The sequence below is a fragment of the Notamacropus eugenii genome, chromosome 2, assembly GCF_028372415.1.
Source record: "Notamacropus eugenii isolate mMacEug1 chromosome 2, mMacEug1.pri_v2, whole genome shotgun sequence".
Taxonomy (NCBI): domain Eukaryota; kingdom Metazoa; phylum Chordata; class Mammalia; order Diprotodontia; family Macropodidae; genus Notamacropus; species Notamacropus eugenii.
Window position 1 is genome coordinate 272,717,984 of NC_092873.1, and position 27,336 is coordinate 272,745,319.

A 27,336-nucleotide genomic window follows, 5' to 3' on the forward strand; every position below is an offset into this window, starting at 1 on the left:
TAAAGGACATGCTGCCTGTCAGTCAGCTTTCTGAAGAGGATTCAGGGCAAAGAGACACTGAATGTCTACTTCTAATGTTACCCAAAGATATGAGGAGCTCCCGGGGTGAAAAACATTCATTGGAAGCAAGGAAAATGGATTACGATGACATCTGGTAAAGTTCTCTTCCAAGAAAACTAGTAAGTTTTGCTAAATAAAGTGCTTGTATATTATACCTATCCTTAGACAATGTCCCCCAGCCCCAAGCCACTCCCTTCCTAATGATAACAGAAAAGGAGAGAGCCAGGGTAGCAAGCAACATGTGGAGCTGCCAAGGGCAGGTTGCCCATTCCCTCTCACTGATTTGTACCCATGGTCTGTCCCATGGCACTATCTGACATGTGCACATTTGGCCAGCTGGGAAGGGATGGAATTCAGTAAGCGTTAAGAGAGAGTCATCAATGGCGGGGGCCAAAAGAGCACTGATTGTTTGCAGGGCTGGCACAGTAGTGCAGCATTTAATTTAATACAACAGCACCTACTTTACCTGACATCCTGGACCAGGCATTTGGCATCAATTTCAGAAATGAGCAAAGACTGCTTTGCTTCCCAGCACAATCCACATGACTGTGATCAGGTTTTTGCAAAAGAGTTAACAAAAGGCTGAGTTGCTTAAAATTGTTTTTACTTCATTTGTGTTTTATTTGACATACAGAGACTTGGTTAAACAAGGATTTTTAAAAACATACAATTAGAATTTTGAGTCTTCTTTTAGATCTTGCTGTTTGGCACAGGACTAGGTAGACATATCATAGCTCATTAACATAATACAGAAATTCTAAAATAGAAATAGACTATATGAGAACATTGTGAAAAGTGAAGATCAGGTAATACTAAAATCATTACTGAGAAATATCAGAAACTTTTATTTCTTTGACTACTATATAGCACTGAAACATAACTACTAATATAAAGAGTAGGAAAAAATGATATAAATTTATTTGTATAATTTCATTCTTGAGTAATTCAATGCATGAGTCACCATAAAATTTAACTTTTGCTCAAATATTAATTAGTATGGTTTAAGTTTTCATTTCATATTGGCATATATCTGTAAATTCATTAGTATAACGAACTGGCATAGAAATATTCATTTATTGATATAAGTAAGTATCTTTTTTTTTTTACTTAAAAATCTTAGTTTCCTGGGGTCCTAAAAGTTTGTGACTACTCCAAAAATCACACAGCCAGTGCGTGACAGAGGCAGAATTTGGGCCCAGGGTCCCCCATTTGCAGGCCAGCTCTGCCACATTGTCTTTCAATATGTAATTTTGTAAGTTATTAAAAGTATGTAGAGTAATTTCATTTTGCAGCAGAAACATGATGGTAGATCAGAACTTTATAGTAACAGCTCAGAGCTTAAGAATATAGACTGAACATTTAAAGGAAAACATACTTGGTATCCACTGGTACAGATTTTAAACACCTTTCTCAAGCATGGGGGCAGGATGGCAGTAATGGTGATGCTTTGTAACTGCATGTGCCTAGTACAAAGCAGAAGCGAGGTTTTATGTTGGCTGAGAGTACTTAATCCACCTTTTATAACCCTATTTAAAGCTTCCTTTCTTTTCTTTCCATAGTAAAATAACTTGCTTCATTTGTGCTTTATGGAGCTAATTACATTTTCGAAGAAACAGTGTTAAAATTAAATGTAATTTTTAATTATAAAATGTTTCCCCGGCAACGGTTTTCTTGTATGTTAAATTGCACTTTGTTCCAAAATACTTAATTTCACTTACAATTAGGAATTAAAGACAGAGCCCAGCACAGGGTAATTTGGAAACTGGAGCATTAATTGCCAAAGAAAAGTTAATGTTTCTCGACAATGGACAGAATTGACAGAAAACATCTAATTAACCAATGGATAGCTTGCGTCTCACAAAACTTTTCTCTGAAAAAGAATCATTAGAATTTATGACTATGGGAAGCCTGGCAATCAAGGTTATTATTTTGTTACTGTTACTATTATTATTCTGGTTATTTTTATGTAGAGAGACTTAAAAATAATGATCTCATAAGAAAACATATCCACTTCCACTGGTGACTTTCAGTTTGCCACGACTGTTACACTAATCACCTTAACACACTGGATTCACAGCTAAGGGCAAGCCTCTCTTTGGTTCATAAGGTGTTGTCCTGGAAACCATTTTGATGCAGTCAATAATCGGGCAGACACTGAGACACAGAGTACAACCCGTGCAACTGTCGTTGACAATGGGCAGGTGGGTGTTGGGATCAAACTCTATAGCCTGCAAACAAAAATAAATGGTATTGATGTCATTCTTAGGAAAGGTCAGGTATGCCCCCTATTTTCCCATCTGCAGTAGTATCATAGCTAGAGAAAACCTTGCCAGAGTATGGTAGTGTGTCTATAGCAACAGTTTAGCTGTCAGGAAAAAAAAGAGAGATGGGGAGAGTGAAGAAGGGAGGAGAGGGAGAGGAGGAGAGAGGAGGAGAGAAAGAGACAGCGAGAGAGACAGCGAGAAAGACAGCGAGAGACAGAGACAGAGACAGGCAGAGACAGAGACAGAGACAGAGACAGAAAGGGAGGGAGGAAGGGAGGGAGGGAGGGAGGGAGGGAGGGAGAGAGAGAGAGAGAGAGAGAGAGAGAGAGAGAGAGAGAGAGAGAGAGAGAGAGAGAGAGAGAGAGAGATTTCTTCATTAAAAATATAAAGTTTAAAATTCCATAAGGGTATTTTCCTTCTTGGAAGGAAACACTTCCCAGTAACATTGCAATTCACCAGTTGTATTTTCTGAGCAGGGGTCTTCTCAGTTTAGGAGGGTTCTTGTGTCTGGGAATGTGACTTTTCTGCTGTTATGTGGCACCGCGCTCCCCTTCCCTCCCTCACCAACCCTTTTATTCTGTTCAAAATCTTATGGAAAGACATAGATATGGGAAACACTTTGCTTGGCTACCAGGGACAGATTTGCTTGGTGATCTGGGGACATCAGATACCTACATCAAAATATGTATCTTGGACTTTTTGAACATATAGGGCATGGTCTCTAAGTTTCATAATCATCCTCAATATGAAAAACTGTCACGTTTTTCAGTGTAAAAAGTATAAAAGACTCCTTTCTCTTCCAATTTAGAATCAAGATTTGTCTTTTTTTGGGGGGAGGGGAGAAATTAGTTATAAACCGAGTAAATCTCTTCTAAAAGTAGGAGAATGGCGTGCCAAATCCTTTGTATGTAAACAATTTAGTGTTTTTCATTTCATGACTATAAGGTAATCTTATATGAATAGCAAAGTACCAAAAGGAAGCAACTTGCCATCATATTATCCGTTTACAAAAACATATGTGTGATCCTTGTTGCTTATTTTTTTTTCTCTTTCAAAATATGTCTGAACCCAGGTTATTTTGCACTGAAACTCATTCCTGTAGATAATGTAACCTTTTCTCTAAGATATTTCTTCCATGGAAGTAGTTCCATATTTTGTAATATGAAATTTATAGCAAGGGTTTAGAAAAAGAAATTCTTCTTTTAGTTTTTTTCCCCCTTTACATAAAAAGAAATCCAAGTGACATCTTTGAAGGGACTAAAAAGATACTTGTGTCTTAGAAATCTTATGCTTTGAAAAATTTCAGACACAAAAAACCTTACATTGAGTTGAAGATTTAAAATTCTGACATTTAATCCTTTTGAGATAGTAGAGACAAAGAAGGACTTTCTAAGAAGAGCCAGTTATTTTATGCATGATTTTTATATTTTTTCCATTATTACTGAGACTCCATTATGTAAGTTATAGTAAAATTCTAGCCTTTGATGATAACAGAAAATGTCCACTTCCAAGGCACAGAACCCTCTATTTTATCACTTTAGTTAGAAGTCTTCCAGGCCTGCCCACTATACATTGGTAATTAATTCACAATTGTCTGTGACATTATTATTATTATTTAGGCTATCTCCACAAAACAAATACACCAAAACAAAAGAAAAAACACCAGACTAGAACTTTTTCAAGAAGAGATAAGAAAATGAAGTACTGGAGTAGAAACTGAATGACGGAACTGATCTAAAAATACAGCTTGCAAAAACACAGATATACACAAGTCTATTAAATTATGATCATCAGAAACTGAAAAACAACTTGTAGATTTAATCATTATAATTAAATTAGTAATAAGCAAAATAATGCAGGATGTAAGCTGTATCTAGCCTTTTGGATGTAAAGTGACTAAAAAGTACCTTGTAGACATTACCACTAGGATAGCATTCACTTGCCTAGAACTCATCTTCCTCAGACAAGTAACCTATTTCTAAGAAGCTCTTACTTTCCTTTACAGTAGCTGTGAGTCCAATTATGTTGTAAAACATTTTATTAATGATCACCATATTTAGGGGCATTTGTTCTAGCATTCTAACTCCAGCACTCCAAACCCAGCCTCTAAAGGAAATTCTGTATCCCATTCAGTCATGCCATACTAGAAAAGGAATGTTAAAACAACAGCAACGTAGAGACATAAATACCCATATGCAGACTCTATCCAGGATTAAGACATAATAGTCTAGACCTGTGATTTCATCTATGATGAACTCCCAGTAGGTAAATTTCTCTGCCAAAGGAAATTTGTGACTTCTCTAAGACTGTTACATCCTGGGGCATAGGATTATAGAACTAGAGTTTAAAGGAAACCCAGAGGTTATTCCAACTTCCTCTTTTTATAGAGGAAGAAACTAAATGTTCAAGTGACTTGGCTAAAGTCATACAGGTCCTAAGTGTCAGAGGCAGGATTTCACTCCAGGTTCTTTGGCCAGAGATCTCTTCTACTCTATCATGTTGTCTCCAATATGGCCTGTCCATGGTCACATAGCCAGTATGAATCAGAGACAAAACTTTACAGAGTTTTTCCAAGGTCAGCCTTCTCTATCTATCATGCCATGCTTTTTTTATCGTAACATAGTTGCTATCAAAAATAAAAGGGTTAATTTATATTATTCCTTAATCTTCGCAGATAAAATAGAAGTCTACATAATGCCCCTGAAAGAACAATTAGAGTTTCCTGAGGTCCATAGCAACCTAGTCCAGAAGAGACTATAGGGAGTTAAATGGTTATTTGCTTCATTACATTTCATTCCTTATCTGAAGCCAGTGTCCCTGGGAGCTTTCCTATAGAATTAGCTCTCTGGCAAGGAGGGAGAACACTGTTTCTGGAGTTTATGGTTACCTGCAAGGAGCAGCAGTAGCCTGGGAGCACAGCAGCAATTTATTTATCTATCTCTGAAAGTTGCAAAGAAAGTCCCCATGGAACTCATCTGTCTAAGAGACAGGTAGATTTAGGTTCCTATTTAGGAGCTCAGTAAAAAATGGCAAAGAACCCTCTCTTAGTAATAAGGGTTAAGCTAAAAAGGCAGCTGATTTGAATCTTTAGGTAAATAAAACTGAGGTTCACCAATAAAGTACATTAAATTTTTTTTTCAATACTAGCCACCTGTACCTTTCTTGTGGCCTGGGTTTCTCCTTCCCATAAAATGAGTTCTACCTGCTACAGCTATTAAATTATCATACTAGTACACTTTGGATGATGGCCTACTTAGTATTTTGAGTTATGGCTTCCTTCCTTAATGGCAGCTGAAGAGAATGCTTGGTGCATCCATTTTTTATCACATGTTTAACAACAGGATCTTTTTTGTCAACCCTTCCCTGGATCTTTTGGCTAATTTTGTCCACATTCTTACCTGGTATCCAGAGTCATTGCAGGTCATGTAGCATTTCCCACAGTTAATGCACATTTCTTCATCAATCAGAGCCACAACATGCTCTATTTTGCTAAGTTCATCATATGTTCCAATGTACTGCAGTGCTTTCCCAATTATATCCTAGAAATACAAAGCATTGAATCACTTAGAATGTACATTTTTTGGTATTTCCACATCTAAATGAACATCACTTTGAGTTTTAACATAAGGTCACCGGTGAGTAACACAGGAGGTTTGGTGTGTTGCACTTCAGATTGCATGAAGCAGATAAAATATGTTAATGCTCATAAAAATTCAGAATGCAGTTACAACTAAATCTCTGTCTTCTGAAAAATGGGCCATCTACATATCTCGCTTAGAATGGTGTGAACTCATTGCACTGAGTAGATATTCTTCTGTGTTACCTTGACCACCATCCCAGGTCTCCCCTGGAGGAGAGAGGACACTTTAAGGAACCAAGAGGAAAGATAAAGAACAATGGCTAATGTTTTCATACCTGAACACTTTAATGGACATTCAAGTACATAGAAAAACAGATCGATGAGAACAGGGGAGGAAATTCTATATGTGTGAACGTCATAAATTTGCTTCACTGTTTTAGATTCTAATTTTCATTTAGCACAGCTATCTGGCAATACACCCACCTGTCACATCTTGTTGCTTAATTATCTAATTCTAGAAGAATATATTTCACTATTAAAATATTCTAATTTATGATAATAAATTAGGCCGATCCAATAGTCAGATCAGATGTGCTTTTACATTTAAAGAACTAGGTTTTTCTTCTTTCATGGCTAAGGATTTCTAGGCTGTTCTACATTGCTTTGTTCTTCATATTAATTGGAAGTGTGCTTAATATGGAGAGCACAGACGATGTTTCATCAACAATAAAACACACTTTGTTTCATAAAACAAAACAGACGATTATAACAATGTTTGTCAATGCGGGGCACTGTCAAGATTTTCTGCTTTTGTTCTCAAGTTTTAAAAACAGATTCTTTAGTTTGTATTCAAGGTCCATATTCCAGGAGGTTTGACTTTAGCTGAAAACGAATGCAAAATGGCCATCTTGGCACATTCTTTCTTTTTGTATGGCTTTCTTTGTTTGCTCTTCTCTCATGGCCTTGACTTATTATCTCTTACTACTTCTTTTGAACTCCAGCATAGCAACAATACAGCATTCAAACAAAAAATAAATCAATACTTATTAACCACCTACTATGTCTCAAACATTGTGTTATGCTCTGTGGTTTTAAATACAAATAATAATAGCTAATATTTTATATGCTTCTCTAGATCTGTAAGGACCTTTATGTATTCATATATAAATTTATCATATGTTGGCCTGATCAGTCAGACATACTATACTTTGAACCTGATGTAGTAATGTAATTTTGGTCCTCTTTGAGCACGGCAGCCACCAATCATTGTATACATATGTGCGTGTATACATAAATGTGTACATATACAACATACAGCACTTTAAGGTTTGAAAAGCACTTCAAATATGTTATGGCATTTGATTCTCATAACAACTGTATGGGTAGCTGCTATCGTTATTCCCATTTTATCTAGGAGTAGCTATTGAGAATGACTGGGTTTGAGTAACTTGCCTAGGGGGTTAAAAAGCTAAGTGAATATGGGAGGCAGGACTCAGATCTTCTTGAATTCAGATATGATACTCACTCTTTCCACTGTGCCACCTAGCTGCCTAAAATAATCCCTCCTCTCAAGGAACTTCCATTCTAATCCAATCCAAACTCTTATTTCTTTAGGCAGAAGAGGGTTTAATTATTGTATAAGAATGAATTCCTAACTTTTCCTCCAGGGCTAAGGATAATGATGGCTAAAACTTCATCACCCAGTAGCTACCAGTAGTAGGTGGTGAGCCTCTGGTTAACCTGGTTCTTGGACAGTAGAAATAATAATTCTTATCAAGACTACAGCCAAAGCCTCTTCATCTTAGAAGACCCTATTAGAGCTCACAGTTGTCTTGCTGTAGCTTGCAAGAACCAGATAGGATCACCTCTACATCACAGGCATGAGTATCGGACAAAGGTATGTCCCACTGTCATGGAGGAGGCATAAAGTTCAGCTGTAGGAGAGACTCCTTAAAATTCCCAATCGACCAACTGACAAACGTTTGTCTAGCACTGTAGTGATTGTATCTAGCTCTGGAATAACACTGGCTTTTCCCACTGAGATCCATGATCCCTTAGCAGAGAAGAAACCTAGTCACATTGAGCAAAAGTTTCAACAAACAATGTACACTGCTTGGCTTATGACATTGAGCTGTGTTATAGGTATGGAGATAAAAGACATCATCTAGAAAATCTCACGCTCAAAAAGTACAAAACAGAACCGAGTGTTTCTCTCCTAACAGAAGTATGTTGTGAACAGGGTTGTCTTTGGAGCTAGGAAGGCTGGTTTTAAGTTTCATCTGTGACAGTTAATGGGTGTGTGGCCCTAGGTAAGTCACAGAAACTTTGAGCACTCCAGTCAACTCTCTGAGACAGTAAATTGCATGAAGGGCACTGACATGAGTTAGTAGTGGGAGTCTCTTCCCCTGGTCCCTATCTGGTCTCCATATCTTCCTTTAAACTTTCCCTTAATTTAAACATTCCCATATCTGTGAGGGCACCACCTAAAAGGTCTCAGTGGCTCACATCTGTTTTCTAATTCATCCTCCACAATGTCACTAAATCAATATTTCTAAAGCACGGGTGTGACTAGGTCATTCCCCTATTCAAGATCCTTCTTTCCACTTCCAATTTCCTTTACAATAAAACAAAAGTACCACTTTTTGGCATTTAAAGCTCTTCAACAGTATGACTTCAACCTCTCTTTTCAGACTGATTTCACTTTATTCCCCTTTGCGCAGTTGACATTCAAGCCAAACTGCCTTACTGGACACAACACTGCAGACAACATCTCACCTCTTGCCACTAGGCTTTGCTCAGGCTGTTCCTCATATGTGGAATTGTCCCTTCTCAACCCACCTCATAAAAGTCTCTAGATCCCTTCAAGACTCACTTCAAACAGCATCTCTTTTCAGAAGCCTTTCCTGCTTCCTCTGGTTATTGTCCCTTGAAACTAGTTTGTTTCTTTGCTATATGTGTATACATGGTTTTCACCCAATAGAATGTAAACTCCTTGGGAGAACAGGGTATTGTCTTCATCTCTGTACCTTCAGTGCTTATTAGCACAGTGCCTGGTACAGAGGAGGCATTTAATAAAATTATGCTGAATTGAATTGAAATGCGCTTTTGAGGTTTGTTAAACAAAGATGATGAGCATGTATTGTGATCACAATCTGTCAGATCTTGATTAATATTTTCCAATAACCTTGTGGAATAAATACATGAAGTGACTCTTTGGCTGTGAAAGGCTATGCCTGATTGATGACAAAACAACCTGTCATTTCAGTAAAGACACTGGTCAAAACAGTCATTGACTGAACTGGTCCAGTGTTTGAAATGATGAGTTGATTCAGTCAAAGTGATGACACAGTTATTCCACTGACCGTCTCATCAACAGTAAAAGATTCTTTCAGAGAAGAAAGCCAGCATTTCTAGCTCCCTTTCCTGAAGGAAGTAGTTACAGAGGAACACAATTTTTCAGAGTAAGAAGGGACTTGCAACCATCTAGTCCACCTCACACATAAAAAAAAAAATAATCCTTACTACAAAACCCCTAACAAGTAGTCACCTAAATTTTGCTTGAAGCTATCTAGTGATGGAGAAATTATTAGCCTTGAGGCATACCATTCCACTTTTAGAAAGCTCTAATTGTTATAAATGTTTTTCCTTGTATCAAGCCTGAATTTGCCTCTTTGCACTTTCTACTTCCTGGATCTATCCATGAAGGCCAAGAGGGGAAGTTTAATCCTTTCCATACATGAGTCTTTCAAGTACTTGAAGACATGTATAGTGTCCCTCCTGAACCCTTCTTCTCTCTAGGCTAATCATTTCCAGTACTTTCAACCAATTCTCATGTGATAAGGAATCAAGACTCTTAACTATTTTATTTGTTCTCCTCTCCCCCTCCTCCCCCGCCCCCCTGCTTCCCCATTTTACCAGTGTCCTTCCTAAAATGTGGTATGTAGAACTGAGCACAATGTTCCTGGTGTGGTTTGACTATTTCAGAGTAAAGAAGGATTATTACCTCCTTGTGCCTAGAAACTACTCATATCATTGTAACCTCCAAATGCATTAGCTTTCTGGCATGCTAAATCACTTCATTGTCTCATACTGAACAATCCACTAAAAACGACAGATCTTTATCAAACTGTTGTCTAACCATGTCTCTGCCATTTTGGATGTGTGAAGTCAGTTTACTAATTCAAGTGTAAGCCTTTATATTTATCCCTGTTAAATTTGATCTTATTAAATTCAAACCAGTGGTCTAGCTAGACTGTCAAGGTCTTTCTGGACCCTTGACTCTGTCAGCCTGTGTTAGCTGTTCCTCCCAGCACTGTGTCATTGGCAAATTTTGTAAGTGTACCTTTATCCAAATCCTGGATGAAAGTGTTAAGCTATACCAAGCCAAGGGCAGATCTCTGGAGCATTCATTGGAGACCACCTTCTAGGTTTATATTGAACCACTAGGGACTACTAATGATCCAGTGTTGCCTGAGGATGAAAACGTGCCTCAGATTTAGAGCAGAGCTTGAGAAAATAAGTTATTAAAAACATTAGAATGAGCTGTGAAATCAAATGGGCTAAAACATTTGGAGTCTCTAGCTCTGTGGTATGACAAAGCCTCCTCTTCATCTTTCACATTTTCTAAGGGAAATTTCCATACACTGCTATGTTATTCATTGTTAATGGATATTTGAACTTAAGAAATAATGTTGATGACAATATAATAGGTAAAGTTGTACTTGTATAAAGTATCAAACTAAATTATTTCACATGGTTGAAAAATCTACACATTGGTTAAAAAACATAAAACCTTCAAAGAGCATTGAAAGGCGAGATGAACTCTCTGAGCACAAACCTTGGATGTTGGAGTCAGTTGAAAGATGCAGAATCAGTCAAGCACATTAGGCCACATATCTTTGGAGATTAGGGAAACTAGTAATCATTATTCAGAGATGGGTGTGGATAATTTAAGGTTGAGAAATTTGTTCCAGGCATCCCTTTTGGGGGAAAGCCCCAAGAATAAGTGATGCTAAATTTGTCACACTGTAGATAAAACGCCCAATTTGGAGGAGAGGATATAGAAGAAGGAAGATATGTATCCTCACCCATCTGTTCAACACATGTTGTCAAACTCATATTAGGAAGGGCCCCAGGATTTAGTCGAAACCATTTTATTTAGCTAATTATGCTAAACAGTTCATTCTTGATTTTGGGGGATCCCTAGTCATTTGATTCCTTGACATAAATAACCAAAAGCATTTTAGACATTAACATCTACAATATTTCTTGGGAACCATGAGCTGTTGTTAAAAGGTTAGTTCTGAATTGGGAGAAGGAAGAGGGGGAAAAATCACACCCCTTTTGAGTTATGTTCATGCTTAAACATTTTGATTAAATATAAATTTCTATGCTTTTACTAGCACTACATGATGTGTCATTTCCTGAAAGTTCAGCTCAAGGTAAGTGGATGTAAAGGATAGATAATATTTCACTGTAAAATGGTAATGGATAAAGATCCTGGATTTGTTGCCAGGTGGTACACAGTACACAGAATCTCAGAAATGGAAGAGGCCTTGTCGATGAAAAACTGAGACCAAAAGGCATAATAAAGTGACTTTCCTAAACCTTAATAGTTAGTGCAGAAGAAACAGGAATGTAACCCAAATCTCTCACTTTCCAAGCCAATATTCTTTGCCTGCATCATCAGGCCATCCAATATCTCTCCTGATACTAGAGTTGCATTACCCTAAAGGAGTTTGTTTGAGATATTCTATATCCTTCCAGTGGGCAGGGAGGCACAGTAAAGCATATGTTGGTAACAGAACTAGCTCCATTTCTTTATCTACTTGACTGATATTATCAGTCTCTAGAAAAGCCACTTTTGGAAAATGAGCCTATCTCTTCCAGCCAAGCAATCACTAGGTTCCCTAGTCCTGAGACTACATGTCCTTCCTCAAGACAGCAGTGGATAGAGCACTAGTGCAGGAGTCAGGAGGACCTGAGTTCAAATCTCACCTCAGACACTTGACACTCACTAGCTGTGTGACCTTGGGCAAGTCACTTAACCCCAGTTGCCTCATCCTGGGTCATCTCCAGTCATCCTGATGAATATCTGATCACTGGATTCAGATGGCTCTGGAGGAGAAGTGAGGCTGGTGACCTGCACAGCCCTCCCTCACTCAAAACAAAGTCAAGTGCAAGTCATGTCATCATTTCTCTGATGGCATGGTCTTCTTTGGCAATGAAGGATGAACACACACCAGGGAAATTGGAATTATGTTGTTGCTGAGAAACAGAAAAATATTAAAATTTGCTAGTTCCTTTACTTTTCTGAACTCTTAGTAATCATAATAGCACATAAAGGCTTACAAAGTGCTTTCCTCATGACAACTTTGTGAAGTAAGTGGTACAAATGCCATTTTACAGATGGGGAAAGGAGGATTCAAAGATGTGACATGTTTTGTTCCTTATTTCTATCATACCTACAGTCAATACTCAAGTTAAATGATTAGATATTCTTTGATTATTTCTCTCTCTTGCTGAATGGTTAGTTTCTTGGGGACAGGGACTCTGTCCTCTATATTCTTCATTTCATAAAATGTCTCATGGGCACTTATAAACACTTACTCTGAGCAAGCACAGTACCAGGGGACAGAAAGATACAAATAAAAACTAACTTACTATATCTCATTTACTATGTACCAGGCACTGTGCTAAGTGCTTTTTGTGATTATTATCTCGTTTGACACAACCACCCTGGGAGATTAATGCTGTTCTTATCCTTTTGACACTGAGGCAAATAGAGGCTAAGTGACTTGCTCAGGACCACACACCTAATAAGTGTCTAAGGCAAGATTCGAGCCTAGGTCTCTGCAAGACCAGCCCTTTATCCCCTGTGGCACCTAGCTGCCTTGAGAGGATAATGATACCAAGAGAAACTGCATCAGGCATTTAGAAAGAAAAAAAAAGAACAATGTGGTCTTCCACAGTTTTAATTTTCTGAGAAATAATCTCCATGTCACAATCATACCCAGGGAAGAGATGGTAGATGAGAAATTTGAATGCTTGCCTGAAAGATTAGTTCAAACAACAGGGAGTTGGATTTGTGGGGCACTGGGGTACTCTCTCTGCAGCAGATGGGGAATAATGCACTGAGCGAGCTGAGAGGGTAAACAAAGCAGTGTCATGGAGTTTAAACTATCGAACAGAGGAATCTATAAAGAGGCCAGCAGAGAGAGAGGAAGGAAGAAATGAGCTAAAATAAACAGATGGGTGGACAGAGAAAATATTAAACACTAAGACAGATAACTCAAGCTTTACAAAAAAAAAAACACTAAAGAAACGCAAAAAAGAAAAAAAAATTGTGTAAGTAACTGAAGAAACACTACAGGGAAAATCAAAAAGGTAATGAAGAGTCCTCACATGGCAGTATAGAAATTGTCTGGGGTGTGGCGTGTGTGTGTGTGTGTGTGTGTGTGTGTGTGTGTGTGTGTGTGTCCACCAAGAGAGTGGTTGGAAAATAAAAGGAGAGGCAGATAAGGAATAAATTGATATGTATATAGAGAATTTGATACTAAAGGCAGCCAGGTAGCATAGTGGATAGAGGCCTGGACCTAGGGTCAGGAAGATCTGAGTTCAAATCTAGTCACAGACTCCTATAGTATGACCCTGGGCAAGTCATTTATCTTCTGCTTCAGTTTGTTTGACTTTAAAATGGAGATCTGAGTAGTGTCTGCCTTATAGGCATCAAATCATACTGAGTTACTTGTAAAGTGCTTAGCTCAGTACCTGACACATAGAAGAACAATTTAATAAATGTTATTATTGGCACCTTTCCCCCAAAGGAAATTATTGCTTTTCTCAAATGGATCAATAAAGTTTCCAGGCCTTTTAGGGAGGGTCAGGAAAATGGATGCAGGAGTACTAGGCAGCACAGGATAGTGGAAAGAAAGGCCATTAAACTAGAATTCCCTTCCCACAGTGATTGCTCCCCTCCATTATGCCTGCTGAGCCCCTCAGGACATAATCTGTGGAGCTATTCAGGTTTATATACAGGATTCTCTCAGGGCAGGTAGAAGCGATGATTTGACTTGCCTGGCCAATGGCACCTCCTGTTTCTCCTCCAGGATGCTTTTGTTGTTTCAGTTAGGCTATTTTATCTGTGCTATAGATAGCATATCTATAGATAGCATATAGTTGGCTCCTTTTGCACAGGGGTTAATAGTTTGGGGCAGAGGGACCAGACTTGAAGCAAGATCAATGGTCTGGAAGATGGTGACATTCTTGGGGTTCTTGTCTATGTCTTCCTATCAGTAATGGTTGATTAGCATTTGGTATTGATGGTGACGGAGTAGGCCTTTCTCCACAGGAATTTTTCTCAGGGATGTACTGGGGAGTGTTAAATTCTCAATGTGAACATTTACATCTTGGAAATTGGAAAAAGACTACAAATCAGTGCTTGTTTATTGTTTTGTTGATTGTCTAGAGTTAATGTGATCAAGGAAATATCAATAATGTAGGCTGATGTTAAATACGTTTTTTTTTAAGACAGAGTCAGTTGTTAAAAATTATTAGGATCCCACTGATACCACTCCCCTCAACCTCAAAGGTAGCTGTACTGTTTTGCATGGAAGCAGAACCAATAGACTAGAAGGCAATGCCATTCTCAAGTCTTTTGGGGTCATGGTCTTGGGCTACCTCTATCAGTGCTGGGGGAGGGTGATGAAGGTGGTGGTTATGGTCTGACTTGTCTGGCAGTCAGTAGGGGGGTGGCTGACCTCTTTTCTATGGGAGTTAATTTGCTGATGATGGCTTTGAAGGCTCAGATGAAAGTATATGGGATCTAGTAGGGACTGCTCCTCCTCCTGGGACTCTTGGGCTTACTTCAGGCTAACTCATACCAGAGCAAGACTCTTGTCTACAGTGCAGCCAATGAAAGATCATAAGTCATTTTCTGAAAGTCAGTAAGGGGAACCTACTACTTTCTAAGGCACCTCATTCTTTTTTTGAATTATCCTAATTATGAGAAAGACTTCTCATATATCAAGGCTAAATCTGCTTCCATTTTATCCATTATCTCTAGGTCTGTCCTCTAGGGTGAGGCAGAATGTTTAATTTCTCTACTACCTGATAGCCCTTCAGATACCTGAAGACAGCAAAGATGGTACTGTATCTTCTTTTATACTGAAACCACTCTAGCTAAGTGAGATGTAAGAAGCAATTGCTATAAGAAGCATCTGAAGATGAACATCTGAGAAGAATTATAATAGATCAAATTAAACAATAATAAATTGAATAAGGTGGTAGTGAGAATTTCTTACAGCTCATTTATCTTATCACAGAAAGCAATATGATAGGAAAGGTGATGGAAGAAACTTTTAGAAGCTTACAGAAAGAACAAGACAATATTGATGAGGACTTTCAGTTCCTTAGACATCAGCTGGGATATGTTAAGTGAAAGAAATAAATTGAATAACAATTTTATAGACATAGTAAATAACAGTTGCTTTACTGAATATGGAAAAGAAGAAATTAGTTGCCATAGGAGATGCGACAAGATGTGTTATGGCTGCAGGCTAAGCAGAGTTTGTGAATGACTCCCTTCCTCTCTGACCTTGGGTACTATACTTCCATTAAATTCTGAGCTCCTTTCTTGCAGGGATGGTTTTTTGCTTCTTATTGTATCCCCAGCACTTAGCACAATGCCTGGAACATATTAAGGGCTTAATAAATATTAATTGATCGATTGATTTATTCTCTCTATTGTACTAGATCTGTAATATAAAACTCCATCTTCCAATTCAGGGCATTTTCACTGGCTGTCCCTCATACCTGCAACTCTCTTCCTTCCTCATCTCTGCTGTCTTTCCTGGTGTCTTTCAGGTAACAGCTAAAGTCTGACGTTCTCTAAGAAGCCTTTCCCACACCTTAATCTTAACACTTTCCCTCTATGATAATCTCCAATTTATACTGAATGTCTTAGTTGTTAACTTGTTGTCTCCCATATCAGACTGTGAGTGCCTTGAAAGCAGGAACTATACTGCCTTGCTTTTATATCACCATCACTTAGAGTGTCTAGCACATAGTAGGTGCTACATAAGTGTTTATTTACTTGATGTTATCACTTATTTTATTTGGCTCCTAAGAGAAGTCTCTTAAAATATGGTACATAAGAAATAATAATGCATTCTACTACATATGCATATAAGCACTACAAGACAGATTAATTTATTCATTCACAAACTACATACTGAGCATGTAATAGATGCCTAACTATGTACAAGATGCTATGAGGGGGGAGGGGTGTGAAAGAAGTATGAGTAGTGCTTGTCTTCAGAGAGCTTACAGTCTTATCTGGGAGAAAAAAAAGAATAAACATTTAAATAAGAAGATGTGGCAGAATTATCCAACTGAATGGCATAGAAGATAAGTATAAGAGGACAGAGAGATTGGAATGAGCTACCATTCATGTTCTGAGAAGCCAGTTAGACACTCTATCAAATATTTTGTAGCATGACTAGGTATTCTGATGGAGCAACAGCTTCCATTCACCTTAACTGAATATTTCTTGTCTTACTATTTACGTCTGCGTGTTCTCTTCCTAGTACAGGGCAATGCCAGGGAATGTTTGCCTTTCTTCCCTTTCCCAGATGTTTCTGAAATCAGCTTCTGGTTATTTAAATAATCCCACCCAGTTACCCTAAGGGGAATCATCATGGATGCTGAAAGCATGGAGGACTCTCCTAAGTCTCTAGAACTGCGGGAAGCAGTGACATGGATAAGAGACACACCTCTGAGGGGCTAGGGAGAGAAGATACTTAGTGATATGAATAAGCATGATGGTGATGCCCCAGACTCAGTACAGAAGGGCCAAGTGTGTTCCTGGTCATTGGCAAGGTTCGTTGACGCCCAAAGTTTCAGGAAAAAAAGGATAACTTCAGAAATGAAGGTACTCTAGTCTAGTTTTGAGCATATTTCAATGTAACATGTTGTTCCATGACAGGAACTTTGAAGTCCTCTCCTTTTTTTTTTTTTCCCCTTAGCAGTAGATCTTACTTAACCTGGTGTCCATGAAGTTTTCTTTTTAATCAAATGAGATAATATTTGTTATAAACAAAACAAACAGCTCTTTAGTACAGTGCTTGACCATACTAGTCACTATATAAATATCTCGAAAACTATTTCAGTCTAATCAGTTCCCTTTATAATCCTATATATTTTATTTTGTTCATTTAAAAATATTATTCTGAGGGTCGCTAGACTGCTAAAGGGAGGTACAAAATACATATAAAAAGGTGAGGAACTCTTTCCTATAGGGGCATGACAGAGAATCAGTTTCCTGGGAAAGGAAATGTCCAATGCACCTGTGAGTGGCTAAGGAGATCCATGGGCAGGAAAAGGGAAGGAAAAGAAATAAGGATTTACATAGCTCATACTAAGTGCCAGACACAGTGCTAAGCACTTTGACAAATATGAACTCATTTGATCATCACAACAACCTTGGGAGGTTATTCAATTTATTTCTTTCACTTAACATATCCCAGCTTATGTCTGAGGAACTGAAAGTCCTCATCAATATTGTCTCATTCTTTTGTAAGCTTTTAAAAGTTTCTTCTATCACCTTTCCTATCATATTACTTTAATATTGTTATTATTCCTGTTTTACTGTTGAGGAAACTAAGGTAGATAGAGGTTAAGTAGCTTGCCCTAGGTGGGACAGAGCTAGGAAATGCCTGAGGTCAGATTTGACTGACTTCCTGGATTCCAGGACCAGTGCTCTAACCACTGGGCAACAAGCTGCCCTGTGATGTGAATGATGGAACATTGCGTAGAACAGCAGCAAAATATACCAGAATCCATTTGTTCCACATACCTTATACAAGGGCTGTGTTGCCATTATTATGTTGGCTCAGGGTGAATTTTAATGACTGATACTACTTTTTCCCCTTAGTATCTAGGCAGTGTACCTCTTACTCATGCCAACGCCAGATAAGATACTGATCTTACCAGTAGGTAAAGTTTAAATTATCAGAAAGGTGACAGTTCAGAGAGGGAGGTATGGTGCTAGGTACTGCCCTAGAAGAAAACTGATCAATTCTCAACCCTTTTTAGATCTCAATTCCAAAATAAGCCAAAGAATTTAGAATTTTCTTGGGAATGGTGGCATTCTAAGCAATTTCCAAACTGTTGACTTTGGGGAGAAAACAATATATTGTATAGAGCTTCTTGTATAGAGGTCCTTTTTGGAAAGGTTGCTATTTCTATAGGACAAATCTATGACCATTCCCTCATCTCTCCTTTTGTCTACACTTAAATCCTGAACCTAAATAGATGTCTTGCACTGAAAGTTTTAAAGTGTATGAGGAATCAGTGTTTTGGAGAGTTGCTCATGTAATTTATGACTCAAAAGGATCTTGGAGAACATCTACTCTCCAACTCTCTTATTTTATAAATGAACAAACTTTGGTTCGATGTCACATAGGTCAGGAGTGGCAGAAAGAAGACTAGAACCCAGGTTTCTTGATTCTTGGTCTAATTCTCTTTCCATTATGCCACACTGTGGTCTTTGATCCCTGAGGACTGGACTAGTTTATTCTATTTATATTCTACTCAGTTCATCCCAACCTCTTTGATTTCGCTCTGAAATCAATCAATCAACAAACATTTATTAAATGCTGACTATTTGTCAGGCACTGTATGAGTTGCTAAGGAAATAAGTACATAATTAATCCACTCTCTTGAATTCAGTAAGATATGGGTTGTCTGAAGTCACAAACGATGTGTGGATGCCAGAGGAGGCCACAGTCCATGATGTAGTGGATAGACTGCTGGGCTCAGAGCCAGGAAGCTACTTCAGAGGGCTGCCATTTATGTGACCCTGGCAAGTCATTTAACTTGTCTTGGCCTCAGTTTCCTGATCTGTAAAATGAAGAGACTAAATTCAGTGACCTCTGAGGCTCCTTTTCATCTTTTAATTTAAAGCTGGATCCTATTCACTTAGTCAATAATCATTTATAAGTACTATGTACTGAGTACTGTACTAAGTATTGGAGATTCAAATAGAAACCTCCCCAAATGGTTTCTGCCACATCAAGGAGGTCAAATTCTGACTGGGGAGACGCTATGCATAAACTATGTATATAAGTACTGGGGATCCAAACAGAAGGTCCCCAAAATGGTTTCTGCCACATTAAGGAGGTCACATTCTAACTGGGGAGATAACATGCACAAACTATGTGTATGATATATATGTATCTTTTATATACAATTTAATAAATGTATATATATAATATATACACATATATGATATAAATGGAAGATTACATAATGTCAAAGAAAATATATTAACACTGGGGTTGGGAGGTACAGTGGGAAAGGCCTCTTTCATGAGGTGAACTTTGACCTGAATCTTGAAGAAAGACAGGAAAGCCAAAGGGCAGAACAAGTTAGGGACAGCATTCTAGGCACAGAACTGGGAGATGAGAGTTTCATGTATGAAGAAGGGCAAATAGGCCTATGTCACTGAATCATAGAAGAGGAAAGAGAGGGAGTAAAGTGTAAGAAAACAGGAAAACATTTTTGCCTTCACGGCGTTGTTATTTTCTACACTGTTCTCCTGGTTCTGCTCATTTGGAGAAGAGTCCTTCACACTTGGACCCCTCCCTGTTTCGTTGTTGTTTTCACTAGGGGGTGGATGATACATCCATGCTGCCCCTTTCCTGGCTGAGACCAAGTGATGGAATCAAGAGAAATGGTATGGGAACTTGTTTTGCTTGACTATGCATATGTGTTACGTAGGTTTTACTTCTCATTTTTTCTTTCATTGGAAATTGGAGGAAGAGAAAATAAATGTTTCTTAATAAAGAGACTAAAAAATAGAAGTGAAAACAGAAATAACAAAGAAGACTGCAAAGGCAAGGAGGGGCAAAGGTGTGAGGGACTTTAAATACCATAGTACTTTATATTTGATCCTGAACCTGAAATGTCAGTCATTAATATATTTTTCCTGGGGTTTCTGTAGTTATTACACAGTATATTTTATTCTGGACTGAGCTCTACAGTGAAATTCTTTCACTGGGGGACTGTGAAGGTGTCTGACTTTCAAAAAATTGGGTTTCATTCTTTCAATTGTCCAAACTTGTTTCATTTTTTTCTAGTCCTTTACTTTCATGTCTTTCTCAACTCCCACTTTCTGAACTTTCACTTTCTATGATTTATTTACCTCTTTGTAGCTTTTATTTCTAATAGTGAAGTAGCAGTCTTACTGCAAGTAGAGTTGATTCTCTCCCTGCTTCGAATAATACCAAAACTCTACCTGAAAAGAGAACAGGACTGAACAATCCCAGAAGGTCAAATTGCCTTTGGAAGCGGTTGACTCTTCCTTTGTTAAAAAAATATAAATAACTTTATTCCTTGAGATTTCTTATATACAAGAAGAAAGTAGACCAGAGATTGAGAGTGTAGCAGGAGAACTACTCATTTATATTAAAAAAAAGAGATGATGGAAGATTCCACTAACTTAAAAAAAGGAAAAAAGTGATTGTCTTACAACCAACATGAAAAGAAAGGGTTTTGCAAAGCACTGTTCTTGGTGGGTTGAAGCTAATGCACAAGAGTTTCTGGCCCTCTCATCCCTATCAGTATGCACAATTCATTAATTTAATGGCACTGAAATGATTTATCGGAAGTTCAGTCAGGGTTCCTAGAACAAATAAATTTTCTTCCAACCTGTGCTTTTTGCTCCAGAGAGTGTCTGAGACTCTAAGACTGTAAAACAGCTAAAAAGTCCCAAGTGTTCATTTTATTTGGAAATGAAGTGATGTAGCACATTGAGTCCACTCCCTTCCATCTTGCCGTTGATGATTCTGGATGTCTCTTGACTTTGTCCAACAGGTGAAGTAGAAATCAAATGAAATTTAAACTGTAAATCTTTCAACGCAGGGAACATTGTTTCACTTAGAGTCAGAGGGGCACATTAAAAGTTCTACATATTTAGCAGACACTGCCAAACCAAATTTTAGTAAAGACTGACAAATGGTAGAATTTGGACAAGGTGTTTGTTTCATGCATGAGGAGCAGCCTGTAGGCTAGTATCACTGGATCATAGAATATGGAAGGAAGCAAAGTGTTTGATATCAAAAGGTAGAAGTTGGCAACTCTAGAGTGGAGCACAGTCTGCTCTGTCATAGAGTGAAGGAGAAATTCTAGTGTCTAAAACCAAGATGCGGTCACCATGGGGACAGAGGGTGAGAAACCTGGAAACACTTTCATGAAACTCTGATTCTGATTGCAAATTACCTTTGCCAATACACAGAAAATAATCTTGTAAAGACCAGATTAAAGTATATGTTAAGAAAGAAAAAGCAAAATGCAAAAAAATTCCTAAGATTTAAATTTTCACCCACATTTGCAGACATGAATTGCCCATTAAGCATTAAGAGAACATAGGATATAAAAAATACAAAAGAGTCAAATGAATAATAGACTTAAAAAAAAATAGCCATATTAAAATCTCTTCTGAAGTCCTCTAATGCTGAACTGGGATATACAGGTGACTCTGGAATCTCAAATACTGTGCAAGTTCTACCCAAGCTCTGAGGTCATGCCCAGTTATGGACTGTATGTCTTCTGTCCAAGGAACAACCTTAGCTAAGATCAGAGAGACTCATCACCAGAAGGGTATTTAAAAGGTGATGACTTTTTCAGACACAATAACTCATGAAAACCATCTTTTAATTTACGGAGGAACTTTGATTTTCTATCAATGAAGGAAGTACTCACAAAGATAAAAGCACTGATCCTTGACCATAGCTAACTAGTATACACTGAGTTACGCTCTGGTAATAGAAAGAAAGGCAAGATACAACCCCTGCCTTGACGGAACTCACATTGTAGTGGGGGTAGACAAGATGCGATCAATGGTATACATGTAAGATAATAGTGAAAATTGGAGGTAATCTCAGAGGACAGGAGATAGAAGAGGAAGGAATGGGGATACCTACTCTTCGGTTATTCCCCAGATTGCTCTGACAAGTTTGCCTAATACCAGGTAACAAGTGGCGGGGGGAGTACCCTGCAAATATTGTTGTCAATGAGCTTATACCACTGTACTTCCCCATAACAGTCTACAGACACAATTACCTCTTAGCAACGAAACCTACAGTATTTTCTTCCACTAATATACACAGATTCCATGGGAAGTATAGGATACAAACTTAGAAAAAGTACAATGTCAGTGAAGCAGATGTGGGGAATTCATGTGGCCCAGTGCTACTACTTTTTCATTGGAGTTCCTAGAAATCATTTTTCTTCTAGGGGAGTCCTCGTAAAGATACTTCACTGCATTTTTTGTATTGGGTTAGCTCTGCAGTCAATTGCTGGATCTAACTTTCTCTTCCATAGGAACAATACCTAAAAGATGACTTTGAGTGCTATCTGCATCTCTGTTTCTCTGCTCCCACAAATATGCCTCAAGATACAAAATAGGGCATCCTCTTTTGGGCATCTCATTGCTAGAGACAATCCTCTCTTCCTCCTCTATGTCTCCTTCAAATGCAGCACCAGGTTCATCTCTCTCCAGGGCCTCCCTATCTAAACCCCCAGGGACAAGACCTATTTTTTAGCCCAGGCAAACACTGTTGTTTCACTTAGGGAAAAGCGTTCTTTTACTAAGAGATCAAGTCAACACCTTGTAAACACATTAACAATTCATTACCTCTCTTATCTACTCTTTGCTTTCTGTGAGTACATTAAATATGGGAAGAGGGGGAAACTAAATCCCCCTTCATATTTGAAAGGCATAGAAACAGAGACAAGTCTGATGATCTCCCTGTTTATTAATGTCAACTGAGGCATAAAACAGAGATATATGCTCACCAAAGGTGTTTTCCACTATCATGGAAGAGGGTTTTGCTTAAGCAGATTAAGTCCTCCAGATGCTTCTGTTTTGGGGTGACATTTATGATGATTACATTACGCCCTGGTTAGTCCACATCTGGAATATTTATTGTGACCAGTTTAAAGTATTTGGGGGGTAATGAGCTCCCCAATACTGTATAATCACTTCTAAGGGATTATATAGACAGGATTCATATTTTGAATAGAGGGTAGGATTAAATAACTTTTGAGGTTTCCTGCATATTTGTAATTCTATGGATTTTACTAGGTCCAGCTACTTTTTGCTATAGGCATCCGATGGTAGTTTGGAAAGTACCAAGTGTGAAATAAATGCCAGTAATTATTATGCAATGTGAGTGGATTAATAGTAGGACATGTGCATGTGTCTTTTTGTGAGCTTACATAGATCATTTAAAGTTAATGAACACTTGGAACATTACAAGAGGTAATTCTTTCCGTTTGGGGATTTGCTTTCATTTTGTTACCTTGATTTTTGGAATGGGCTTCTTGGGAACAAAGTGGAGGTTTTCCAGAGGTGATAAAGCTACATTTTGCTCCTTCAGTTTCAACTTGTTCTCTGCTATAATTTTTTTCCGCAGTTCAAGGTAAGGTCCAAAGCTTGGCAGTTTCTAAAGGAGAAACAAACAAACAAGAAATAATGTTAGCCCTTTAGGTTTGAATAAATGAACAAAATAACATTTATATGCACTCTCTTAAACTCTAGGATATAGAGAAAAGAAAGAATCACTGAACTCAAGGAACCTACATTTTAATAAGAAGAGACAACAGAAACAGATTTCAGCTACATACACACAGTTATATACAAACATCAGAAAACATACATATAAAGTGGGCTGCAATGAGATGCAATTTAGCATTCTAAATTCAGGTTCTATATCTTATACATACTAAGTGACCTCAGGCAAATCCTTTAAACTCTCCATGCCTCAGTTATCTCACTAAGATTCTAAGGTGTAAGTCATATGCCAATCTGTGATCTGTGGGAATAGAATAGTTTCCAAGTCGAGTGTTCTCCACACTGATACAATCACCCATGTTGGACAGTTACCTTGCCGTTGGTTTCCTCATCTGTGAAATAATAGGGTTGGACTGAATGACTTCTACAGCCCTTTCAGCTCTAAACCTACAGTGCTGATTGATCATAAGTTTCTATATAGCCTGAGGTGACTGGTCTTCTAAAGATCAGATTTCATTTCTACTCACAATAACAACCCTAATGCCTGCAGCCAATATTCATGCATTATTAACCTAATACTAATGATGATCACACATTTATACATTTTACAAAGTACATGGCACTGGTATAATCAATCTATTCATTTAAAATATTAACAGAGCTTTTGCTTGGTGGTATTTGGACAAAGCACTCATTAACAACATTTCTATTTCTTTTGGATTTGTTTCAGTATCATGAAGGGATACCCATAATCGTTGACAAAAGGACTGGTCAGTATTTCAAGTCTGAATACCAAAAAGAGTCTACAAAAACATTCAAATCCTTATGCTTGGGGAGATTTGTTTCCCTTTTCCCCCCAATTCAGTTGAGGAAAATAAAGGTGTATTAAAATGCTAACAAAGTTCAAAGACATATCTTGCCCTGTTAGCTTTTTATAATGTAAATACTTCCTCTGAATTAGAAGAGCTTGGCACAGGCTAGAAAAAGGTTCGCCATGCCCGAGTAGGCACTTAAAAAATACTGGAAGGAGTCAACACTTCCATCAATTAGCATGACCCCTGGCACCTGAGAAAAGAGCCAACCATGTCTTCAAGGGAGAAACTGGGCTGGGAGCCCACCAGAAAAACTGCTTCCAGAGGAAGGAGGGAAGGGTATAAGCATTTCTATAGTGCCTACTATGTGTCAGGCACTGTACTAAGTACTTTTTACAAATGTCATCTTATTTGATCCTCATAACAACCCTGAGAAGTAAGTACTATTATTATTCTTATTAATTATAATAATCATTACATAGGAGAAAAATATGACGCTATTATGAGAAGAGAAAAAGACATTGGAGACCTATAGAACCAGGGCTGTGGTTCAAGTTTGTGACTGCTCCTCCTATAGATGTGTGGATTGTAGAAGAATGGGCCTCAGGTTTGTGGCAGGGAATGTTTTATAACTACATTATCATGCTATCTGAGTGTCTATGCTTTTTTCCTAATTGTATATAATGGCTGACTTTTGATGGTAAATTCATTGGTAGGAGTTCATGAACTATATATAGCTTTAGAAGTCAGGTCACAGAAAGTACCCTTGGAATCTATAAGGATGATAACTCTCCAACCCCAGCCAGGGACATTCCATAATTAGAGAATTAGGAGGGACGTTTATGATCATCCACTTCAATCTCTTCATTTTACATCTGAGGAAACTGAGTTCCAGAGTTGTCCAAAGTCACACATGAGTGTGCTGGTGGTAAAACTGAGATGAGATTCTGGATTGCCTGCGGCTGTGTTTCTCAAGGACACCATGCTGAATCATTATATGTATCCCTTTAGTGATCATGATGAATGTTGATTGTAATTTCCCAGAATAGCTAAAAAGCAAAGCAGTAAAAATATCGATTTCTGCGTACAGAAAACAACAACTTTTTTAGTTTGCATAAAAGATGGTGAAAATAGAAACACACAACAGGAAATAGACTCAAATGGCTGCATCAGTATTCAAGATTACACACGTATAGTACAAAGCCTCAAGGTTCTTCCTTTGTGCTTTCCAAAGTTCATTTAGCAAGAGACAAGGTTTAAGGATCCACTGTGCTTCCAAGAAGAATGCTAAGTAGTATCAAGTTAACATAATGATGCACTTAGGTCCTTTATTATTCCAGAATTATTTTTCTCCAGCCTATCCTTACCCTTTCCTACAACCTTTGCTCTTCACTTTTCATGGCCAATATGGGTGCTGATAGACACCACCGAATTCCAAATGTTTTGTGTCGCTGGTAACTCAGAATTGCTAGGGCTGCGTTAGAAGATTGCAATAACATTTTCTCCCTCCTATAGAATAAAGCCCATTTATCTAGCTGATGGAGGTCTGGAACATTGCAATGCTCCAAGGTCATCCTGATCTCTGACCTGGCAAGTGCTGCACTACATCACACTTGTTTCAGAACACTGGGCTTTATTCTCCAGACATAATAATGCCCCAGGAAAAAGGGTTTTCCAGGTCTCCAGAGCCCTTGATAGAGTGGGTAAACTAATATTCAACCAGGGCTCACAATCAGACCAAGCTGCAGTGGAGATTTCAGTACACAGCTTGTAGTTGTGGAAGGAGCTTGTTCAAGGGTAAATATCTTCGATTGTACCTGGAACATTAATGCATTTCAGTGGAATAAAGGGGTGAAGGTAGTGCCAAGTGGAAATAATGACAGAAGGGTTTACTGGATTGGTATACAATTAAGCTCCACTCTCCATATCATAGATTTTAAAAAAGAAACACAATTTATTTTTATAAGATTTTTTGATGGCTTTAAGATTTAATTATAACCCTTTGGCCTCCACTCTCAGAACTGAACCCTCTCATAATAGAAAGAAATAATATTTAAATAGAACCAACTAAAACCAACTAAATTTTTAGACCAGGTCTTAAAGATCTATGCAATCTTTTACCCCAATAATCCTGCCCCCCCAACCAATTTTCTGCAAAGAGGAGGGAAATATGTTTTATTATTTTTTTCTGGGACCAAAATTGCTTATGACAATCAATCTGTTTTAAATCTTTTAGACCCCAATGAGGTGTTTATAGTAGCAGATAACAGAGCACTGGAATTCATTAGTTTTGGAATCACGGACAAGTGACTTAACCTCTCAGAGTCTTGATTCTTCATTTGTAAAAATGAGTATAATAACACTGCATATCTCAACAGATTATTGTAAAGAAATGACTTTTTAAATTGGGCCTGTTAGTTCATCAGCATCAGGAACTTCCAGTGAGGAAAATCCTGACTCCAAAGTAGTTCTGCAGTTTATAAAGGAACACTGAGAGGGGTCAAGTGACCAGCCTAGTGTCTTACAGTTAGGTCAGAATGACATCTTGGGCCACCCCACTAAACTAATGTACGTCTTGAGAAAAATGCTCCACAAATCTGTGCAAATGTAAGTTATTATCATTACTTTTTCTTGAAATAATATTTGGGTAGAAGGGGGAGGGACCATTTTATAACTATAGTCCAATAAAATCAACTGCAGACAACTTTTAGTTAATATAAACAAGGTCCTCATAGATTATATATCTATATATCTATGTGTGTATAAAGAGAGATAGGTAATAGATAACAGAGAGATAAATAGATATATATTTGGAATTTTCCTAATCCACCACACTTCTTTTATCCATCATGGTTGCCTCAATCCATTCTCTTCCTGAAATGTACTGTGCTTGGCAAAATCTTTAACTACACTGGTCCCAGCTTTGGACAAATCCATCTTACCTGATACTGTTTTAGCATTATTTGAATTGCTCTGCACTCAGAAAATTTAACAGCTGGGCATGCTCCTAACATAGATCTTGGTCCCCAATTCTTCTGGAGATGA

The 27,336-nt window shown here is 38.0% G+C and overlaps 1 protein-coding gene across 2 annotated transcripts in view; it reads right to left on the bottom strand.

Annotated features, from left to right (window-relative positions):
- Window positions 1–643: 643 nt before the first annotated feature.
- Window positions 644–27,336, bottom strand: part of DPYD (dihydropyrimidine dehydrogenase) — a 1,077,299-nt gene continuing 1,050,606 nt past the window's right edge. Inside the window, exons 21-24 of one of the 2 annotated variants that reach the window (XM_072644082.1) lie at window positions 23,268–23,411; window positions 5,723–5,863; window positions 2,117–2,288; window positions 644–1,523 (exon numbers count right to left, since the gene is read on the bottom strand). In XM_072644082.1, the coding sequence (XP_072500183.1) occupies window positions 2,118–2,288; window positions 5,723–5,863; window positions 23,268–23,411 (456 nt within the window). In that variant the 3' untranslated portion in view covers window positions 644–1,523; window position 2,117. Of the gene's footprint in view, window positions 2,289–5,722; window positions 5,864–23,267; window positions 23,412–27,336 lie in introns of both variants that reach the window. The other variant, XM_072644083.1, reaches the window with a different exon arrangement.